The 17,751-nt window shown below is 36.0% G+C and overlaps 1 protein-coding gene across 2 annotated transcripts in view; it reads left to right on the top strand.

The window, feature by feature from the left end:
- HBS1L (HBS1 like translational GTPase) overlaps nucleotides 1-17,751 on the top strand; it is an 81,783-nt gene that overhangs the window by 43,775 nt on the left and 20,257 nt on the right. The window contains exons 5-9 of one of the 2 annotated variants that reach the window (XM_008691067.2): nucleotides 3,432-3,540; nucleotides 8,297-8,556; nucleotides 9,016-9,181; nucleotides 11,878-11,995; nucleotides 16,531-16,677. In XM_008691067.2, the coding sequence (XP_008689289.1) occupies nucleotides 3,432-3,540; nucleotides 8,297-8,556; nucleotides 9,016-9,181; nucleotides 11,878-11,995; nucleotides 16,531-16,677 (800 nt within the window). The remainder of the gene's footprint in view (nucleotides 1-3,431; nucleotides 3,541-8,296; nucleotides 8,557-9,015; nucleotides 9,182-11,877; nucleotides 11,996-16,530; nucleotides 16,678-17,751) is intronic. The other variant, XM_040627816.1, reaches the window with a different exon arrangement.

The following is a 17,751-nucleotide window of genomic DNA, read 5'->3' as shown; positions in this document are numbered from 1 at the left end:
CTCCTTTCTACTTTTGCTATAACTTTGAAACTGCTTTTTCCATAAAAAAACCCTCTGTAATTCTCCATCTGTTTTCCAAGTGGTTTTTCCACTTCTTGCCTTACTTCACTTGTATTCTCTCAAACCTCAGGGTCTGGAATGTCAACTTTGTTCTCTTTGCTGCCTTTTCCAATCCATTATTCCATCATTCTTTTTGTTTGTTTCCCTGAAATTCCTGCTCCTTTGAGATTCCCATCTTTTGCCTAAATCCTCACTGCTATCATTTATTGAACAACCTCATGCCCACTCTTCCTTGTTCATTGAATACTGGCAGTTGGCTTACAGTTTTCTTCTTCACCTTCAGCTCTTGATGATGATAGCTTACTTGTCCATCAGTGTGGAAAAACACCAACAAATGCCACATGTGGACTTTGAGTTCCTTGACCACTTGATTTCCACTGACCTTCACTTCCTCAGCAATTCACTCCAATTCCCCTCCATCAGAATCATGAATTCACAGTCCTGTTCTGACCACGACCACCTCATTGTGCTTCTCAGATCATGACCTTTTCTTGACCTGTGGACCTCTCTTCTCTATCCCCGTGCATCAGTACTCTGCCTTTGTCATTTTATTTGTTTAATCCCACTTAGGATTCATGATTGATAATTTCAATAACTTTTCCTCCCATTTTGCCAATACCTTTACCTGCCTTATTTCTCTGCTTTCTCCTTGCACCTATTGGGTAGAAACATAACCCTGAATGAAGCAGTTAGTCTTCGTTGTGCCTGTTCCTAAATGGCTGAGCATTGGTAGAAAAAATCACAAAGGAAGATTGATTCCCTTATAAATACATTATCACAGATCTTTTTAAAAGATGTTTTTATTTGAGTGTAGTTGACCCACAATGTTACATTACCTTCAGGTGTTATCACAGATCTTAAGTGGGCCTTCAGTACTGTTCAACAATTCTTTGTGCAAAGATTATTGGAAACGATTTGCTTCACCAGTCCTTTTACTTTCTTGTTCACCCTCAGTCTCACCAGGTAACTAACTGGTGACAGAGAAAACGTTTGCTATTTGCAGAGAAAATAGAAGCTAACCATTATGAATTGTCATCTTCTAGCTCCTCAGTACACAAACCTACCTCCTATTACAGTAAAAAGAGCCCTTCGCCTGTCAACGTTTAGATTTGGCCTGTGCTTCATATCACATCCCTTTCTGCCTTCTCAGGAATTCTAAAATATCTAATGTGATCTTTTCTCTTCCTAATATTTTCAACCAGTCCCTCTCAGTTCTATCCTTTCTATCAGCTGACCCTTTTGCTATCATTCTACCATAGCCCTCCCTTTCCAGCCAAACTTTTTAAGTGAGTCATTTGCCCATATCTGTAATCGCTCATCTAAAGCCCTTGGGACCAGCGTTGACTGAGAGATCAGAAGTTTTGGGATTTAGAAAAGCATCACCATGCTTGTACTACCTATGGTGTGATAACCTCAGTGGGATGGGGAGTAGCACCCTATAATTATCACATTGTGATTTCTGACCTTGAAATGTATGGCTTTTCACTTTAAGTGGGATAAATAACGGCTACAAATAGCTTTCATGTCAGTCCAGGTCAGGTTTTGCTTCCAAATTAAAACGAAAACCTTAATTTTCCAGAGCTTTCAGGTTTTGGAATTTCGAATAAGAGATTGTGGCCAGGTACTGCCTCTGTTTTCTCATCTTCACTTTTTTTTTTTTTTTAAACCCACTGTGGCTTTTCCTTCTCTCACTTCTCTCAGATGGCTCTTACTGACTCTACCGATGACCTTCATTTGAAGCGATCATGTCACTAGTGAATGTTTCTCCAGGCTCAGGTGGTGCCACCTCCATCAAACACTCTTCTCCCAGCTTCCTTGGCACCTCCGACCCCGGCCTTCCTCAGTCACCCTTTTGCAGGCTCATTGTCCTCTATCTTGTGATTAAAGGCTGGATTTCTTTCAAGGCCCTGTCCTAGGACCACTTCTGTTCTTACTCTCTATTCACTCGCTTTGTGATCTCACTTAGGTCTGTGCCTTCGACTACTAATTATGTGCTGATGAATCACAGATAGACGCTCCAGCCCACACCTCTCCTTGAGCTTGACTCTGTCTTTTCCTCTCTTCTTCCCGTCACTTGCTTACATCGTTTTGGTGGCTTCCGGTTTTGTTAGAACAAGTGTTAGGCTCTGTGGCATGGCCTGAGGGCCCCAGCACGGCCTGGCCACTGCCCCCGCTTCAGCTTCAGTTAGTGGGCTGTGTTCCCTTTTCCTCTGCGTTTACTTCCTCTGAGGTCCCACGGCAAGTCCCACAGCACAGTCACTGTACCAGCTACTCTCTCTGGTCACAGTGCTCTTCCTTTCTGTGTAGGTCATTCCCACTCATTTTTGCATCATTCCTCAACTCTTAACTTTCCTGTGGAAGCTCTCTAATTTGTGTCCCCTATCACCAAACCTATGACACCATGTACCCATTCTAACACTAATAACAGTTTTATTTTTGGTCAGTTAGTACACTTTCTCCACTAGATGTAAACTCTCTCAGCACAAGGATTACATCTGCTTTTGTTCACCATTTTATTTCTAGCATAGTGCTTGGCATATAGTAGGCAAATAGCAAACGTTCTGTATGCATTATATACATTAATTTATCTTTTCTAACTTAAAAAGTAATTTATGTATATATATTTACTAGTGTAGCATGTGCAGTTTCCAGTTTTAAGGGGACTCAGTCCTGATGGTAATGTTACTGAAAATTATAAAGATATGTTCTAAAGAATTCCATGAATCACAGGTATATATTTTTAAAATATCAAATGCATGAAAGGCTTTGATCTAGCTCATAATTGATCTTGTTCTTAGTTCACTTTTTCTATATTGACCTCTTCCCCCACATTCTTGTTAGATATCAAATATCTTACTAAGCCTAGTATTGTGCACAAGTAGAATATATACAGTGTCCAGCACAATTCAGCAGCCTCTTAACTTGCTCATCAGTTTATAGGTATCATGGGATTAAAAATAGCTTAGCCATCTGCTAACTGACCAAACAATTTTAGTAGTGTGAAAGGGCGTGGTAGGAGAGAGGGATCTAAGGTCTAGGTATTCTGTCAGAGCAAGGCTTAGTGCAGAAACCACCTTGTGACCTCTTAATACTGAAACTTAAGAGTCAGTTCAAAATTAGGAAGAGATTTGGTGGAGGTTAAGCATAGCAGAGTCCCAATAGTAGGGGATTTCCCAGAATATAAGGTGACAAAAGAATTTCAGCATTTTAATGTTCATTAAATTTTTTTTAGAGAAAAGAATATGTATAAAGATATATATTCTATAAAACTTAATTATCATGCTATATATTTATATAATATATAATGTGTACCAAATCTTCTAGAAATCAGCTTTAATTAATTAGCCTTTTACATTTTACTCTCTAATTAGGAAAATCAGTAGACTCCCAGTCGTCTCGAAGTGAATCTGAAATTGTGCCAAAAGTTGCTAAAATGACTGTGTCTGGAAAGAAGCAAACTATGGGATTCGAAGTGCCTGGGTAAGTTCTTAAGCCCTTCCCCATCTTTTTTTGGAAATCGGTATTGTCTTCCTCTAGACTCTAAGAAAGAGAACCTACTTTAATAAATTTTGTATGTTGTGTCAGTAAGGTTGAAGTATCATGGGTCCTCAGTGTGACATGGTACAAAGAAAAGGGAATGAGAAATTAGGCTTGCATATGTAGTAATACGCGTGTTACTTCATCTCTCACTGTCAGTTTCCTCATAATAAATAATTTTGAGCAAATTATCTGTTTTGTGAAGTCTAGCACTCCTTCTACCACTAGATGGTGTAGGTAAGCAGTGTTTGGGAATTAAATGGGTTGGTGAATCATGTAATCATTAATGAAAAATTTTTTTCTAACTGTAATCTTTAAACTCTTAGATTTTCAGGTTGAATGAAATGGATCACTAGAACAAAGGCACAAAATATGAAACATACCTAGAATTTCAAATCTGGTGAGAAATTATAGATCCTACATTAGTAGCACTCATTTGTTCTTATCACAATCTCGAGGATTCTCTCAAGATTTTTTTTTTTAAGATTATATTTATTCATTTGAGTTAGAAACAGAGCGCAAGCAGGGGGAGAGGCAGAGGGAGAGGGAGAAGCAGACTCCCTGCTGAGCGGGGAGCCCGAAGTGGGGCTTGATGCCAGGACCTGAAGGTCATGACCTGAGCTGAAGACAGAGGCTTAACCATCTGAGCCACCCAGGAGGCCCTCCCAAGAGTTTTTGTAGGTAAGGGAAGTTGGTTGCTTGAGGCTTAACAGAACAGTTAACTTTAAACCTCTTTAAAACATTAACTTTAAACATTAACTTTAAACCTCTTTAAAAACTTTCAGATTGTTTAATCATTTCTTAAACCCATTACTTATAAATCGTACATATATTTTGTCTGTCATTTAGATAGATAAGAATCACTATTGTCAAATATAAACAAAAAAATAGAGTAGCCTTATTTTTTCTCCCTTACAACATTGTTCTGTCTAAATTAATGGAAGTTTCATGATTCTTGGTTGTGAAGAATCTTCATGATCACTTAGTTCAATTTTTTTGATTTTATAAAAACAATACTTGATTTAGATTCCAATTCAGTGAAGGAAAGAACTCCATAACCAGGACAGAGTAAGTGTTCAGTGTATGTTGAATGATTGGATGAATGAATTAAAATGAATGACATATTAATTTGGGTAACTGTAGCCCATTACAAAAATTTTGAGTCCTCATTTAGTTACCAGAAGTTTAATATATATGTCTTTTCTCTTTGAATTGGGGTTGGGTTGTCAGAATCACAAATTTCTTTTTTATTCTTGTGTCTTGGGAACCATTTAATCCTATAGTGGGATTATTTCCATTGAGAGGAAAAAAAAATAGAATACTCAGTCCTTATTCTAAGGATTTTATAATCTTTTTGCAAAAGTTTTGGAAGTCTTTGAAAGCAACATGCAAATAAGCCCAAATTAATGTATCATATTAGAAGTAAGTGCATAGTTATCTATGGGAATAATTATAAAAAATGATGGATAATAGATGATCAAGAAAAACATAGTAAATACAAGTAAATAATTCTTGACAACCTAACTCTGTACTTCACAAGTGTAATGCAAGCCTTTTACAACCTTACAAGACTACATGCTTCATGAGGACAGGGACCACTAATGTTTATCATCATATTTCTTTCATAGAATAATTTATTTATTGATCAGAATCCTTGGGGAAATACATTTTATTTTAAAAATAAATGCCTGGGTCGCTCAGTCGGTTCATCATCTGCCTTTGGCTCAAGTCATGGTCCCAGGGTTCTGGGATCGAGCCCCATATGGGGCTCCCTGCTCAGTGGGGAGCCTGCTTCTCCCACTCCCTCTGTTGTTTCCTCTGCTTGTGCTCTCTGGCCGTCTCTCTCTCTGTCAAATAAATAAATCTTAATAAATAAATAAATAAATAAACAAACAAACAAACAAACAAACAAACTTGGAAAAATGTAAAGGTGAAAAAACAGCTTGTGAGTCAATATTTTGTTATAGCTCTAGAAGAGAAGTCTTCAGAACATGAGAAGTCTGTAGGTCCAGATCAGGATACCCAGAAATGCATAATATTGCTTAAGGACCAAGCTGTATTTGGATTAAATACATACATAGGATTTTTTAGGAAGTTTATACTAAGGATAATACTTAGGCTGTTTTTCTGATTTGATCTTGAGGAAGCACAGAGAAACATAATGAAACACTTCTGAGTCAAGATTTCAGCATCATAAATATCTACATAGTGTGATTCCCAATGGCAGCTCATAAAAAAGGGGTAGTGCGTTGCTTAGAAGAAACTAAAACAGCAAACTTTTCCTTTACTAATATTAAAGATGGTAAATGCCTCTCTAGAAAAAAAGCTTATTTAAGTATAAATGGTTAGAACCTTGCATAGAGAGCAAATACTCTTAAATTTAAATTAGCTTCCCAGTCTCATTTAAATAAATGAAGAAGAAAGGTTAAGCCTCTAGAGTCATATAGAAGTATTCCTAATTTTGGAAGATGGTTTAGGAAGGACACCAGAGTAGTCATTTTATAATAATAGATAAGTTTACAAAATTGTATCAGAAAGCACCTGAAAAACATTCAACCAACTTACTCCTTTTTTCATATCAGTCAGTAGTTACAGCCTTTTTAGGCCTCATCTTAGAAATTTTTCAAAACCTTTAAATACTGAATTTTACTTTGTAATATGTAGAAGTTTTTATGAAGTGCAGACTTACCTAGGATGCTTTTTATTTTTTATTTTTTAATTTTTTTAAAGATTTTATTTATTTATTAGACAGAGATAGAGAGCCAGTGAGAGAGGGAACACAAGCAGGGGAAGTGGGAGAGGAAGAAGCAGGCTCATAGTGGAGGAGCCTGACGTGGGGCTCAATCCCATAACGCCCGGATCACGCCCTGAGCCGAAGGCAGACGCTTAACTGCTGTGCCACCCAGGCGCCCCCCTAGGATGCTTTTTAATTACTTTGGTCACTTCCTTCTAACAGTATACAATTTAGTGAACTAATTCATATTTTACCCAGAATTTATTTGGTTTCCATGAAACCAAAAGAAGAGCAAATCTTTCACGTTACTGAGTTGTAAATGAAACGATCAAGTCAGACCCATGGTTTGTGAAGCCCTTCCCTATGCTGGGCCAGCTGGGCCTCTACCCACTGTCAGCCATAGCCATTCCGTTTGGATCTCTTCTCCACACTGGTGTTAATGTAAACTTTCCTTTGAAGAAAAGCTTCTAAAACTAAAAACAGATTTGAAACCAGAAATTGTGATTTCTCCCAGATCTGATCAGAACCAGAACCCATGTCTAGTTATTTTGGTTAAACACTTTTATTATAATTTGTAGGGTTTTTTCAACTTGTCTAAATGCAGAGTTGTCATGTTTTAGTTTTAGAACTAGCTGTGGTCATTCAAATGTTTGCAAATTATAGTCTAAGATTTCATTTAATTTAGCCTGTTGGAATCCTTTAAAAGAACTGGAATCTTTTCCACATACTTACATTTTTTCCCCTGTGGATCTAGATGAAGCTACTCTGTCTACTCCGTGTTAACAAGTGAACACCAAAATTGTTAGTAGAGATTTACAAAAGCAAGAGAAAAGGGGAGTGGATAGAAGGTTTTTAGTGAAGTTGCAAATATAACTAATGTGACTCTTTCCTGAGGACTAGGATGAAGGGTCAGTGTTCAGCCCATAAAAATGCCCTGAGAGGGACAAATAAGTCTGTTTTTTGTTACAGTGGACAAGAAGAAAATAATGTACTATTCTCACATAAACTGCTTTTTGTATGTAATTCTTTGCCAGTTCCAAATTGAATTGGGTAGAATTGGTTTCATTCTTAATAACTTGCTATTTAACCTGTTCTTTGTCCTATTTCTGTTTATCTGTGCCACAGAAAGGAATGTAAAGTATATCGTAGTCTGGTTGACGAGATCACATCGCTGCTAGCTGTCCACGGGATAGATAGCACTGATACAGTTTCTGTAGATAAGACTGTCAAAGAGCTAATGAACTAAGGCCAGTGTTTACTTTTGGGGGCACCATCATTATCAGAGAGTGAATAAGTCATGCTAGATGGCCTGGTTTCTACTTTATGTATTTGAGTCCCTGACTAGATTGTAAGCTTTTGGGATTAGTAGATAAATTTCTCATCTGCATCTTCTTTTCTTCTCAACTCAATGCCTAGTAGAAGTTGTAGTTTTTAGAAAATCAAGTATTAGTTGAATTAATGAATTAAAAACTTATTGCTGAAGGTATTAAGAAAATGTAGACAGAGCTATCTCCCTTAAGGATAGTGTTTGAGCAAAAAAGATTGTTAAGTCTCTGTCCTGTTGGAAGAGTGAGTTAGGGATAAAACTAATTTTTTTAAATACTACTTTATCTCTAGGAACACATTTAGCGCCAGGTTTTACAAAATATCTCCATTATGCCATCTGTTTTGATACGATTATATGACTAAGGCTATGGCCTTGAATTCAGTTATTTTACAGGATATTTTCTTCTTATCTTAATGTTTGCTGGACTGTTTTTCTCTTGGGATCCTCCAAGGCTGTATTTGTGGGTTTGGGTCAAGCTACTTATCATTTCCACCTTGACAGACTAACCACTTAGCAGAGATCATTTTTGGTCTGCAAGTGTAAGAAATAGGAAGAGACAACTTCTCTGCCCTTCTGACCTTAGAGGATGTCAGTTGAGTTGGTTTAAACACTTTTTTTCCTATCTCTGCTTTCTGTAGAGTAACCGAAGAAAATGGTCATAGTTTCCACACACCTCAAAAAGGACATCTTAGTGAAGGAACCAGCATTGCTGCTTCTGATGTTCCTGACACTGTTTCTAAATCACTTCTTCCATCCCACACCATTCAAACATCAGAAGAGCAGAGTTCAACACCAACGCTGGTGAAAAAGTCTGGCAAGCTGAGGCAGCAAATAGATGTCAAAGCGGAACTGGAGAAGCGGCAAGGAGGGAAGCAGCTCCTCAACTTGGTGGTCATCGGTAATGTCCTTTGTTCCTCTGGGTGGCCAGTCACCTCTGCCTTAGCCTGGCCACTTCCTAGTGGCAGCATGGACACTCGTTCCCACTCTGAGTTTCTGTATGGGTGTAAATGGACACAAGGAGGCGTCGCATCATAATGCTTTCTAGTCACCCCGGGGAAATGATGCCAAGTTGCCAAGGAGGTCATTAGACTTGCTTGTGGCATTTTCATTTTGCGAACGTTTAGAAAATGCAATGTCTTATTGACATTTTGAATTTCCAAAAGTCAAGGACATTTCCCCCCTCTCTAAAGAGATACTCTTTTTTTCTCCGTTTACTTTAACTATCATTTGATAAAAATTGGTATTTATCACTCTAAACACTGACATGAACTATTGGATTACATATTCATGCAATGCCTCAATGTGAACAGCGTCTGGAAAATGTACCTAGTATTAATCCTGAATCAATTTTCCTTAGGTCATGTTGATGCTGGGAAAAGTACTCTGATGGGCCATATGCTTTATCTTCTGGGTAATGTAAACAAAAGAACTATGCATAAGTATGAACAAGAGTCTAAAAAGGCTGGCAAAGCTTCGTTTGCATATGCATGGGTCTTGGATGAGACTGGCGAAGAAAGGGAAAGGTAGTCACTATATTTCAAAATTTTCAGTTTGAAATGATATATAGTCTTTTAAATAAGTATGTAGTATGTGTTGAATATGTATGAAACATGCCATGAAATATTTTAGAAACTTCTTTTAGAGAAAAGCTTTTAATTACCAGGGAAATATTTTTATTGTAGTTTCCATTTTATCTATATGCATTTTCTACTCTTCCAAATTCTATGAGAATAGTTGAAAAGAATTTTTATCAAAAAAAAAAAAAAACCAACAAAAAAACCACACACAGAAAAAGACATTAAAAATCCTTAGTTAGTTATTCTGTGGGAGAAGGTTCAGTTGTTCCTTCCCTAAGTATATGTCACAAATTGACTTGATTTTGAATTAAAATTATGAATAGGACTAAATTTTATGTAAGGTAACTTTAAGGAGAGGGAGCTACTGTCTTCTGTCTGGAATTAAGATGACCAGTAAATTTAAATTAGCAAACTTTATTCATCTTTATACTTTCTGTTGTATGTTTTTATGAGATAGAGTCAACAAACTAGTAACTAAACCTACTTCCTACCATAGAGATTTAATCCAGTCCATTACTGTGCCCAGTGCTCACTCTGTAGGAGAGAACAGCTACTCATATGCCTCTGGCCAAAGTATTTCTTTTGAAGTCATTTTAGAGTGGTGGTCTGCATCATGTTGGAACTGTCAGGGATGGGGGAGCCAATGGCACCTTTGTCAGGAAAGAAAGAGGACACCTAGTAAGTGAAATGGCAGGTATATCAACTGTGTCAGAATAATGACTGAAGACTCTGAAGTCCTCTGAAAGTCCTAAATCAACAAAGAAATTATTCCATGTTCCATATCTTCCTTATGAGTACAATTAGAGAATATATTTGGATTTTCATACTTTAAAAAAAGTGTGTATTTATTTTCTTGGGGAGTCTTGAATAGTCTACATTATAATATATAAGGTAATTCTCAATAAAGGGAGGCATAATATTCCTTAGCTCTTCTGATAAACAGAATTTTATATCATGGTGGGTTTTTTTTTTCCTGGAGATGGTCTTTTTTATTCTATATCACATTATAAACTTGTTTTCCAATCTAGTAAGGAAAATTAGTTGGCTGCAAATTTTGGGAAAATGAATATTGGAAAATAGTGGAATTTTTGTATGATGTCAATGTTAGAAGACTAAATAATTTCCACCTATCAGCTTACCAAATAGATTATTAAAATATATGGCTCTTTAGTTGTATTTGTGTTGTCTGTTAAGTAGGTAAAGAGATTGAGAGCAGTAAAATTTAAGTTAGAATAACTTGTTTGAATTTACTTAATATGTGAGTTGAGCTGGCAAGTGAGCTAATTATCTAATTCCTAGAATAGCCAATAATTTTAGTGGGGTTTTTATTTTTATTTTTAATTTTTGATAATACATCTACTCGTTGGCTGTTTTGCTGCTGGTAGTTTTCTGTTGCTCAACATGATGCAATTTTAGAATATTCTTTGGTTCTGTAGATGGCAGATGCTTCTAGATACATAATGAGAGTTTTAACTCACCACTGTATATTCCTTAATAGCATTTCAAAAATACAATGCGTTACTTATCCCACCATGTTAAATATTTATAAATTGTTCTCATATGTTGAACAGAAATTAGTAAAATGAGTGACATTTTTACATCCTTAGGGTTACAAATGCAGACCAGAGCTGGCTCAAGAGTGTATTCTGGTCAAAGCAGTCTAGGGAGGAGCTCAGAATAAGTCTTGGTTCATCAGTATTCTAGGCAATTATTTGAGGATTATTAGAAAGAATTAAGCATCATTTTCATCAAGTCAAATGGCTCATTGTTATAGATTAAGCTAGAATGACTTGATCAAGGAGACCCACAGTTACGTTACCACCCCGCTAGGGGAGACACATAAATTATTATAATTGTCAGAACCCTTGTAAAAGGGAGTGCTCATTCATTATTCTGGACTGTTTGGCGCAAACCAGGATGAATGATTACCCAGTTTATTGCCCACCCTATTTCCCTTTCCTGTTGTCTGGAAAGGCTCAGTACCTTTGTAGACCCTCCCTGGGCTTTCTTATAAACCGAACCTGTATTTTTGTGGCTAGAAAGAGGCACTGTGTTGGTCTCCAAGAAGGACGAAGTGGGATGTGAAACAAACTACTGTTTATCTCTCTCATTTTTTAAAAATTTGTTATCTCCTTTGATATTTCCTTTTTTCTAAATGTGTGACATACTGACCTACCTTGCAAATGAAAGTTTTATAAGTTTATTTTTATAATTAGTGAAGCATCTACATATGAAGATGAGGAAAACTGCCTGCTCATGCTCCACTTTACCCTCTCTTGTGTGCAGTGTTTACTGTTTCCTCCTCCAGAGGTGTCCCCATATAGCTTTCCTTGTTCACAGTCTACCTAGCCTTTTAGCAAAAGAAAAAAAAAAAGAAAAGAAATGGGAAATATCCAGCATTTTGATTAAGCTCTTGCTGTGTCCACAACCATATTTTAAAGCCATACACGTGTAATTCTGTTACAGCAGAAATTCTAGCCCCAATTGAATGGCTTAATTTGTCAAAATAGTAGACTGTGTGATAAAATTCCCATTATTTCTTAAGAATTTAGACTGTTATTTAGCCTATATTATTAAATAATTTAGCCCATAGCACCGATTATTTCTATAGTGTGTTCTAACCATTTTATGTTTTCTTTAAGGGGAGTAACAATGGATGTTGGTATGACAAAGTTTGAGACCACAACCAAAGTTATTACATTAATGGATGCTCCAGGCCATAAGGATTTCATTCCAAATATGATTACAGGAGCAGCCCAGGTACCAGATAGTTCCTAAATTATACTACACTGATTGTACATACAATTTTCTGATGCCGAGCTTATAGTTCTAGGATTATAACTTTTAAAATATTTTGAAATTAAAAATTTTAACTTTTGAAAAAATTTGAAAAAATAAAGATTGTTTTTTTATGATCTTATTGGTACTATATAAAACTTTTCTAATATTATATAGAAATAAATGTATAAAAGCTTTTCTAATATTATATAGAAATAAATGTATAAAAGCTATGAATTTCTTATAGTAAAAATAAAGGTAAAATAGTTGATGAGATATAGTTTTTATATTGTATTTGATAAGTTGGAGTGAATATTTCAATATCTGAATTTTTACTGTATTTATATTTAAGGCCTGTATCTTGAAAGTGCTGATTTATGCAGAGATAATGAAGCTTGGGACTTTTGCCCCTGTGGTTTAATTGCTTTCTTTGTAGGATTAAAAAACAGTTGCAATTTGTAGAATTACATGATTCTTAAGAATACTGAAAAAAATCAAAGATAATAACTTCAAATAATTAAAATGATGAAAATAGCATTGCACCCAGAGGACATGGATTTTTTTTTTTAATAAAATATGATTATTGGAAGAGTTCAAAAGTTTGCTTGTGTCACTTGGCAAAAAGTATGACTTAAGCAATTGGCCATTTTCTGAGTTCTTAACATCTATTTAAAGGGAATGTTCATATGACCATTCGTCAACCTAGAGAGGATGTTACATAAATAAATTAGAATATATTTGAAGATAAATGAGAGAATATTCTATTTTAGGAAGTTGATACATAATTTCAGAATATTAATTTTAGGCCCATGGACTGAAGAAGATATTGAAGATTGAAAATTAATTATCACTCTTGACTGAGTACCAAATAGGGGCTAGACACTCTATGAAGTGTTTCATATATATTTAGTTTAATCCTTATAAGGAAGGTGCATATTAGCCCTATTTTATTTTACCTTTTTTTTTTAAGATTTTATTTTTAAGTAATCTCTCCCCCACAGTGGGGCTCAAACCCACAACCTCGAGACCAAGAGTTGCATGTTCTACCAGCTGAGCCGTCCACGTGCTGCCCCATCCCTATTTTAAATTAGTGTACTTCTCATTTCATTTACCAAAGGACACAATATATTTTCCCTTTGTTTCATTGTGTGTGTGTGTGTGTGTGTGTGTGTGTGTGTGTGTACTGTACGTATGTTTGTTTTTATTCGATGAATACTTGCTGAGTGCCTGCTGTGTGCCAAGCACTGTGGTAGGCAGTATAGGGATATGAACTAAGAAGCACATTTTGATAGTTTAATGGTGGGGGGGGCAAACATCAAAACAAGGAGTACAGTAAAATGTCTTTGAGTCCTAGAATCTTAGAATCCAGAATAATCATAAAGATCATTTATTCCAAACTCCTGATGGAACTAGGATAGGAAAGGATTTCAGAAATTATCTAATTGAATTCTATTATATGACAAATGAAGAAATGGGCTCAACATATTAGGGAACTTAGTGTGGAAAATACTGGGGTAGGCTTTTAGGGATACAAAGAAAGATGCGGGTATGCAGCTTCTCCTCGGAAATCACGTAGGAAGGTAAAACATATAAAGATGAAAGGCTAACACAAATGTACTATAAGAATATACACAGTATACGTGATAAGGAAAGATCTCTGTAGTGCTGAAAAGGCTTCCTTGAAAATGTGTAGGCATTTGAGCTCCCAGAGACAAGCTGCTGCATGAAAAAATAGAGAAATCGCCCCGAAATTTTTTAGAGATAGTAATAGGAGAGAGAATTAGGAAGAATACTTATTGCCTTAGATATCTTAATGTCAATTCAATAAATTTCAAAATTTTTTTTTTTTTTTAGATTTTATTTATTTGCCAGAGACCGAGAGAGAAAGAGAGAGAGAGAGCGCGCACAAGCAGGGGGACCAACAGGCAGAGGGAGAAGCAAAGCAGGCTTCCCACTGAGCAAGGAGCCCCACGCAGAACTCACTCAATTCCAGGATCCTGGGGTCATGACCTGAACCGGAGGCAGATGTTTAACGACTGAGCGACTAGGGCATCCCAATGAATTTCAGATTTTAACCTAAGAAAATAAATACAATTTGACAGTTATCAGCGAAACCTGATTAGAAGGAGATTTACAGTTATTGAGCCTAGGATTTGGAAGGTCAGGGCTGGATGCTTTATATAAACTACACGTACTCTTCGGTGTTTCTGTGAAGTGAGCAAATCTTTACCTTTTTTTAAGTTTCCATTTAAATTCCAGTTAAGATATAGTGCAATATTATTTTCGGGTGTACAGTATTTTCATTCCACACTCCATAAAACACCTGGAGCTCCTCACTACCGAGTGCACTCTTTTTCAAGTTTTTATTTAGTTCTAGTTAGTTACCATACAGTGTAATATTAGTTTCAGGTGGACAGTATAGGGATTCAACACTTCCATACAAGTAGAATGAGACCCGGCAAGATGACACGATGTGCCCGAGGTATGGGGCCTGTTGGTGAGTACACATGAGTGAAACAGTTTTCAAATGGATTGCTCCAATTTGTGCTCTTAACCAAGAATTCTTGTTCAAAGAACTGGATCTCATTGAAGAAACTAGGGTTCGACATTTCAAGTCATGAAGGATTGGAAATGAATTCTGAGCTTAAGACGAGAAAAAAGGCAGGCATATGTGGGTAAGAATAAAAGGAAAAAGACTGGAAATCATGGTGTAAATTGCCCCACCACAGTATGTGGGTGATACGTCTAATATAAAGTTCTGTTCAGAGCAAAGTATCTGATAAATTCTTTACTTACTTCATGACCATTTTATTTCTCATTTTGGTGAAGATTATATGGCAATGTATGTGACATTCTTTAAAAACTGGATAGTGCAAACATAAAATGTTGAGGAAACAATGATGAGGAAAGCTCTTATGGACTCTGTTCAGACTAAAAGGCCAGAGCGCTTCCTGTGGGTGGAAGAGCCTCGAGAGAGCGATTATCCAGGTCCATTCTGAGCTGGCCAGGAGGGGACTGCTGGAGTTCGTCATTACACCCTGGATTAGAGAAAAACAGATTTCTGTGAGAACAGGTAGGCCTGCAAGGCAAAAACCGCAAAGGGGGAAAATGCAAGAGTGCTCCTCTCAAGAACGTCCTGACATTGCATCGACAGAAATACTTGACGAGGACGAAAGTGGAGGGACACCTAGGATTGCACAAACCATTCTCTGCAAATTCTCAAAGACTGCATCCACATGATGCAGGTGGAGTCACATAAAGAAGTATCAACCCGGGCACTTGGGTGGCTCAGTAGGTTAAGCGTCTGCCTTCGGCTCAGGTCATGATCTTGGGGTCCTGGAAGCCCTCCATCGGGCTCCCTGCTCAGCGGGCTCCCTGAGCGCCTCCTTGCTCAGAGGGGAGTCTGGTTCTCCCTCTGCCTGCTGCTCCACCTGCTTGTGCTCGCTCTCTGTCTCTCTCAAATAAATAAATAAATAAATAAATAACATCTTTTTTTAAAAAAGCATCAACACAAAATAATGGGAACCCATAAAACTAGTGTCAATAAGGCTAAAGAGGAAATGGAACTAAAGCTAATGTTAGCTTTTTTCCTTCTTTTTTTGTATGTAAATGGAGTGTGAGAGGAAAAATCTCTTTCACCTGATTCTCAAAATGCTCCAGAAAGGTTAGGAAACTTTGTTAAGTCCAGGTTCTTTTTCTCTGCCGTAAAGGGTGAATGTGCTATTTCTGGGTAACTCATTTATTCAGTTTTTCATCATTATAAATAGTACTCTGGTAAACATCTTTGTCGATTTATAATTCTCGAGGATAAAGGCCAGGAAGTGGAAGTGATGGGAAGCAAAATATGTATAATTTTAAGGCTCTTGATACTTATTGTGAAAATGCCCTCCAGAAAGCTTCCTTCCTTAAACAGGAGGTACGGAAGAATGCCCATCTCACCGCGCCCTCGCCTGTAGTAAATCATTCTTTTAAGTCTTGCTTATGTGATTTCTAAAAGTGGGAGAAGGAAAGAATATGTTCATGTATTTTTAATGTCTTTTTTTTTTTTTTTTGGTTTCTAGTGAATTTGAATTTTTTCATGTTTCTCGGCCATTTGTATTTCTTTAGCAAATTGTTTACTTGTACCCTTTAACTATTTTTCTACAGAGATGTGTCTTTTTTCCCTGGTTTAGTAAAGTTCATATTAAGATTATAACTTTTACAAATATCTGTCCCTGTTTACTTATGTTTTAACTGTGTTTCTGTATTTTCTCCTTTGCCTAGATATTTTAATTGTTATGTAATCAAATATGGGAATTTTTTTATTCTTTATGCCATTATTTTTAGCCACATGCTAGTATTTTTTTATATTTAAATTTTAATCCATCTGTGTTAAGTCTTTTGTTTGATTTGCTTTGGGGTTTGGAGTCAGGTTAGGGTCTGCCTTTAAAATCTAACCACAATTAATGGACTAATCTGTCCTTTGAATTAAAGTGCTGTGATGTTATTCCTAGTTTTGATTATTTCTTCTTTCTTAGGCAGATGTAGCCGTTTTAGTTGTAGACGCCAGCAGGGGAGAGTTTGAAGCTGGATTTGAGACTGGGGGACAGACACGAGAACATGGCCTCTTGGTTCGTTCTCTTGGAGTCACACAGCTTGCTGTTGCAGTCAATAAGATGGATCAGGTATTTGAAGACGAATGAGCATTCGTTTCATTTCAGATGTTAGTTAAGATGTTATCCTGCCATGTCGATGACCTCAGATGACATCTTATTCGTCTGGTGGTCATATTTAAAAGAATTAATTCATGGTCCTCATATTAAATAAATGAGATACAAATAGTTTTTAAGCAAAAAGATGTCTTCTCTCACTTTCAACATTAATTTTAAAATCTTACCCAAAAACCTAATGATGTACTATATGTTGGCTAATTGAATTTAAATAAAAAAAAGAAAAAAAATCTTAAAATTGTTTTTAGGTATAAAATAATACATAATTTAATTTAGTATAAAGAAACCTGAAATAACCTATATTTCCAACTCCCCTTTTCCCCCCAAAATCTTTTAACATTTTGTTTTGTGCATCCATCCTGTTTATTTTTATAGGTGAAAATATCTTTCTTCATAACGTTGTGTTATAGTCTGTTTTGTTATCTCCTTTTTAAAAAAATGATAATGTTCTTGTGCATGTTTCCTAGTAATTAACTTTTGTATGAACAGGTTGTTTTGATAGCTCTTTTCTAGTCTGTTTTAAAGATATATGTAACTTATTCAGATAATCCCCTATTTGTGAATATTTCCAGGTGTGTGTGTGTGTGTGTGTGTGTGTGTGTGTGTGTGTATGTGTATGTATTTAGAAATAGCTTATTCTTTGGAAATTTCTGGGCCTAAGGGCATATGCATTTTTAAGACTTGCTATATATATGACCAAAATGCCTTCAAGAAAAGTTCTAGTTATTTATTCTCAGCATATATAGTATATGCACTTCTTCAAACACTTATCAACACTGCTGTTATTAAGTGATTATTTTCCAATTTGATATGCAAAACATGTCTTTTTTTGTTAACTTAATATACTTTGTATATTTATTAACCATTTATGTTTTTTAATTTTGGAATTATTTATATAATTTGCTCATTTTTAAAACTTTTCTTACCAATTTTTAAGTATAATTTACTTATTAAAAATATTAAGCCTTTATCTTGTCTTAGATATTTTTCCCAATGTGTTATTTTACTTTTCATTTTGTTTACTTTTCA

Source organism: Ursus maritimus, unplaced genomic scaffold, assembly GCF_017311325.1.
Source record: "Ursus maritimus isolate PB19 unplaced genomic scaffold, ASM1731132v1 scaffold_13, whole genome shotgun sequence".
In the NCBI taxonomy this organism is placed as follows: Eukaryota; Metazoa; Chordata; class Mammalia; order Carnivora; family Ursidae; genus Ursus; species Ursus maritimus.
Note: the sequence above shows the minus strand (reverse complement) of the source record. Positions and strands in the feature narration are given on the sequence as shown.